Source organism: Poecilia formosa, unplaced genomic scaffold (genome assembly GCF_000485575.1).
Source record: "Poecilia formosa unplaced genomic scaffold, Poecilia_formosa-5.1.2 Scaffold856, whole genome shotgun sequence".
Lineage (NCBI taxonomy): Eukaryota > Metazoa > Chordata > Actinopteri > Cyprinodontiformes > Poeciliidae > Poecilia > Poecilia formosa.
Genome location: NW_006800795.1, coordinates 4862 through 10641, shown reverse-complemented (window position 1 = coordinate 10641; position 5780 = coordinate 4862). Strand labels below are relative to the sequence as shown.

Below are 5780 nucleotides of genomic sequence, written 5' to 3'. Positions count from 1 at the left end.
AGGACAGAAACTTTAAGAACCAGGAGTTAGAATAACACCCTAATAGATAAAAACAGGAACGTAGTTAGAGGAATTAAGTGAAACGCGTTTATCGTCCTCATCATTCTACAGGAACTCTGTCCTTAAAAACTGAGTCCAGGACCCGGAATGGACGTCATGCAGTCCCGGGCCATGTCAGCGAGGGGCCGAGGGCCAAATCTGCCCCAGACCTGGTTGTAGCGCACCGGAGTCTGGGAGGCACCTGGTGTGGGAGTGCAGCTGCTGCGGCCAGCAGAGGCGGCCTGGCTCTCCGGGTGAGGCCGGCGGGAAGCAGCACCAGGGCGGGGATCCCTCTGAGCACCAGCGCTGCTTGGAAGAACCGGACGGTTCTGAACTTCGTAAGGACTTAAATATACAGAACCTTTAAAATATCTTCTTTTGGTTTAATTTACTGAAAATGTGTTTAATTAGTACAAAACGTGACAGTGAAACAGAAAATAATCGCTATGTTCTTGCAATGTGTCTGTGTATAAATAAAACAGTTTAAAAGAAAAAAAACATTTTCCATATTTTTACTCAAAGTTTGATCAGAGAAACGAATAAAAAGCAGGAGGCAGGAACAGTTTTAATCAAGTAGTTTCTAATAAAATAAAAAAACTAGACTTTGGCTGCAGAGTGCTTTAAAATCGATAAAGCTCATATGGGTTAATTCTAAATAACTACATAATTTTTCAAGTTCGCACCTAAAAAACTGCAGTTCCGTCTCCCCTCCCATCTTGGGCCCGGTGTTTGCCATCTGCCCCTTTTGGGACATCTTGATTTATCTTCATCCTGAGAGAGGAAGAGGAGGAGAGGCAGCAGAACATCAGATCCAACATCACTCACAATACAAGGAACAACTACAGTCTGACTTTTAGATTCATCAGACAGAAACTCCTGAACTTTGTAGCTAATTTCTATGGTAATAATTAAAATCTTCTTATAACATGCAGAAGATAAGAAAAATGCAACACTGCCTCCTAGCGGCCATAAATAAATACTGAAGCAGATCTCATATAATCTGAACAAAGTACATGAGCTGAGAACATAATTCATGTTTAATTATTTGAATGCATCAGACAAAAGATTGGACAATAAAAAATCTGAATATTATTTAATAAAACCAAGTTGGATATATAATGTTATGTTTAATATGGGGTTTTCTAAGTAACACTGAAATCTGAATATCTGCCAGAATCAGAGGAAAAGTAGTTCAGATTATTTAAGGAAGTAGAACAAAAGTTCTATGATTAGTAATTTTATGCAGCATAAATTACTTTTAAATAATATTTTTGACATGTAATCTTGTCAAAAGTTGGATCATTTGCAGATAAAAACCAATATTGATGATTTAGTTTTGCTAAAACTCTTAAAGATCATTGTTATTATTCCTGTCTGTTCAGCCACATATCTGAACATTCATCATAGAAGTAAATATATTTTTATCAAATAAAACCTGAATGAAATGGATCAGAGTCATTCTTGTTTATTAAACAGATTTATCCAGCCTCAATAAAGTCACATAAACATTTTTCTGTTTTTCTGCAGAGGATCTGCTGAGTTTTTGCTGCTCAACAAAAAGGAAGCAGTGATTGAGACAGGAAACTCAATTTACTGAGATATGGACCTGATGATGATGATGCCTTTAAGGACGCTTCGGTCAGACTGATTTAATGAGAAACACAGACTGAACTTCTCACTTCTGACTTCTTATTTTCTCCAGTTTTAACTTCAGCTTCATCCCAAGTGTAAACAGAATCAAAGTGGCTCTAAGAAAAGATGAAACTGAACTGGATGAATCTATTTTACAGTTTTGATCAGCTGCTGAGAAAATGTGAAAACTTAGAACTCTAAAGGAAAACAAATTTATAAGTGAAAATATTTATTTCCATAATTCAATAAACAAAATAGCAGAAAACCAAAGCATGTCAGAAAACATTTACTTTCTGCTTTTGTTTACAATGTGTTGACATTTATTTACAACATTTACACTTCAATAAACAGTAAAGAGTTTACAAAACGGGCTCCACAGTGGTGCAGTTGGTAGAGCTGTTGCCTTGCAGCAAGAAGGTTCTGGGTTCGTTTCCCGGCCTTGGGTCTTTCTGCATGGAGTTTGCATGTTCTCCCTGTGCATGGTGGGTTTTCTCCTGGTACTCCAGTTTCCTCCCATAGTCCAAAAACATGTCAGGTTAATTGGTCTCTCCAAATTGCCCCTAGGTGTGAGTGTGTGTGCATGGTGTGTCTCTGTGTTGCCCTGTGACAGACTGGCGACCTGTCCAGGGTGACCCCACCTCTCACCCGGAACGATAGCTGGAGAGGCACCAGCAACCCCTGACCCCACTGAGGGATAAGGGTGTAAAGAAAATGGATGGATGGAGTTTACAAAACATAAAACTATCATCAGTTTTCAGAGGAAAGCTTTAACAGCTACATTAAATCTTAACCTTTAAAATCAAACCAGATAAATTTAACTTCATTTCTCTTTTAACAATAATAAGCTTTCAATAAATAAGGTCTCATGTTTTTCTTCTGCCCTGCGATGGACTGATGACCTGTCCAGGGTGACCCCTCCTCTCACCAGTTGACCTCTGGAGACATTTTTTGTCCCATTAGGGAAAAATGTGTAAGAAAATGGATGGAGGTTTTTCTTCATTACATATTTACATCAGTGTTTCAGAGTCCAGGCGTCATTTCTCAGAGAAACTAAACATCTGAAGTTTCATTATAAAGATATTTTCTTCCTAGTTTGCTTTTCAAACATTTAAAAGTGGCATAAAAAACAACAATAAGAACAAAAAGTCCCAGTGAAACATAAACACTGATTCTTCCTCGTCTGTCTGGTTGTAGATTCTCAGTCGGAGGTTGAAGCTGATCAGCAGCTGCTGGAGAGAAAAGGAGAAACTTCAGTTCAGACCTGGAATCAGATGGNTAAAAATATTAACTCTTAGTGTTTATACTTTTAGAATCTAAATGAGACAGAAGATCAGCTGATTTACCTTTAAGTTGTGACTGAAATTTGAATCCTGTGGGGGAGAAACAGGTTTAAGGCTTTTATTGAGACAGAATGACACGACTTTCACATTAAACAGTTGATGGACTAAGATTAGCATTTTTCTAACACAACAGTAGAATAATCATCCGGTTTAAGAAAGTTAGCCAGCCTGCACAGTGGTGCAGCTGGTAGAGCTGTTGCCACAGTGAGAAGGTCTTGGGTTCGATTCCCAGCCCAGGGTCTTTCTCCTTGAGTTTGCATGTTCTCCCTGTGCATTTGGTTTCTCTGAATAGTTAGGTGTGTGTGCATGGTTCTTTCTCCTGTCTGTCTTTGTGTTATCCCACCTCTTGCTCAAAACATTTCTCTCCACTAGGGAGAAAATGTATTTAATCTGCATGAAGAACAAACACCAAGTTTTAATTTAATTTAGAAAGAAAGTCTGTTTGTCTCTTTAGTTTTCAACAACCAGACATAGATTTGTTTTTCCTTTCTATAAACAGAAGAACCTAAAACAGATTACAACTCATATTTGATCAAATTAAACAGATTTATCTGATCTGTTGAGATTTTAAGTCCAAACGTCTTCAAAATTCACAGATCTCTGGATTGAATCAATGAGATTAGACTAAATATTAATTAATTTCTCATTAATTCGTCCAGCATTTCAAAATTTTTGTTATTCAAGAAGGAAACAGGAATGAAAATAATTTGTTGTAGATTAAAATCACTTTGATTCCACTGATTTATTGACCAGTTCTGATACATTAACATTTATTACTGATGCTATTGTCTTATTTAACAGGCAAATTTACTGAACTGAAATCTAAACAAACATAAAACGGTAACACTTTATTTGAAGGGGGTTCAATAAGACTGTCATAACACCTGTCATGAACATGAATAAGTCGTCATGAATATTTATGACTGTTGTCATAAAGCGTCATTCGATAAATTATGACACTTTTAATACAAAGTTGACTTTATTCAAAATGTCTTTGTTATGACAATTTGACATTAACTAAGAAATCATTACTGTTTAAACTTTACCTAAAGTTACCTAATTTTTAAAGTGCTATCAGTAATACTTTTATAACAAATTTATATCAGTAATGATTTCNATTCATCATAGAAGTAAATATATTTTTATCAAATAAAACCTGAATGAAATGGATCAGAGTCATTCTTGTTTATTAAACAGATTTATCCAGCCTCAGTAATGTCACATAAATCTTTTACTGCTTTTCTTTACTGGTCTGAGAGCGTCTGCAGCATCAGGACCATCAGATCCTCAGCAGCAGAGAAACTCCTGATCTGAAGGCTTCAGGATGCTGAGCTGATCAGAGATCAGCAGCTGAGCTTCAGGATGTTTCAGGAGGCTGAGAGCAGCAGCTGCTGCTTCCTGACCACAGGATCCAGAAACCAATGAGGAGACGATGGAGTCATGATGAGACATTAAAGAGGAAACAAGCAAACAGAGAGAGATTCATTCAGGGAGAACAAGATGGAGACACAGCTGGTGGAAAAACAAGCAGGTTTTAATAAAAGTTCAGTTTCTGTTTATTGATAAAAATGACAGAAAAATCATGTGATCAAAAATTAAACTCATAAGAAGATTTGAGTTGAAACACTGAGAAAACGTTGGACATGTTGAAGAATTAATGGTTATGAAATGAAACCTCAACATTTACATTCATAAAGTTTCTACAAAAACAGTGATGGTGAAAATCTCTAAAAAAAGACCTTTAATGTTTCATGTTCATCTTTAAAATGTATTAAATGTATAAACATCATCACTTCAAAATAGTGAAATATTGACTTTATAACTTTATAACAACCAAAGGCTTCATGATGGTTTGTTCTGTTTTTTCTTCATAAGATATTTATACAAAATGTTTATCTAAATATTCCTGTGAAAATGATAAATCATTTTATCAGTAACAATCAGCTGATTCAGCATTTAGACAATAACTGATCGATACGTCTGACTGTTTTTAGAAATGATTTAAAACAGGAAACTGAAACAACAATAAACAGATAAATATTATTATTACAACATTCATTCATTACAATCTAACATTTTCCTCACCAGATCATTAAATCTAACTTTGTGTTTCTTTGGTGGCAAAATTATCATCAACCAAACTCACTTGAACAAAACTTTCATCTGTACTATATTTTCCAACTACACCTGTTGAATGATTATTTTTGTTTTTCTTTCTTTTCTTTCTCAAATAAAACCATATAATCAAGTTTATTATTAGAATCATCAGAGCTGCTGCTACTGTGACTGTCACAGCGATGAAGTTGGTGCTCGTTTCTCCTCTCTCTGGTTCTGGAGTCAAAGTTGGTCTCTGAGTTTGGATCTGATCAGCAGCTGCTGGGAGAGAAATCAGAAATATTTATTAATATTTGATGAAAACTGAGAACCAGGAGGATTCATGATGAAGATGAAGATGTTGGTTCATCAACACAGATCTTAAGAATTTAACTATTAAACAGAAATGTTTTATTATTATTTCTTCTCACTGGTAATGTTGAGTCGACATCTTCCAGAGTTGAGTCCATCTTCAGTTTTCATGTCACACCAAAACAGACCAGAGTCTTCAGTCCTCAGTCTGGACACATGGAGTCTGATTCGTCCTTCTCTGAGGACGTCTTTGTCACTCTGGACTCGTCCTGAAAACTGATCATCCTGAGATTCTGGAAACTCAACTCCATCATGATGAACATATATTATACCGCTCTTCACTGAGGTTCTAAATTCACAGAC

At 36.1% G+C, this 5780-nt stretch overlaps 1 protein-coding gene across 6 annotated transcripts in view; it reads right to left on the bottom strand.

The window, feature by feature from the left end:
• Positions 1–5780, bottom strand: part of LOC103131852 (uncharacterized) — an 11086-nt gene that overhangs the window by 2100 nt on the left and 3206 nt on the right. Inside the window, exons 3-4 of one of the 6 annotated variants that reach the window (XM_016666945.1) lie at positions 5537–5702; positions 4772–5387 (exon numbers count right to left, since the gene is read on the bottom strand). The exons of 1 other annotated variant lie outside the window; for it this stretch is intronic. In XM_016666945.1, coding sequence (XP_016522431.1) covers positions 5110–5387; positions 5537–5702 — 444 coding nt within the window. In that variant the 3' untranslated portion in view covers positions 4772–5109. Of the gene's footprint in view, positions 1–2648; positions 2901–4769; positions 5388–5536 lie in introns of those variants that run through there. 4 more of the 6 variants (XM_016666944.1, XM_007543593.2, XM_016666951.1 and 1 more) reach the window with 4 other exon arrangements.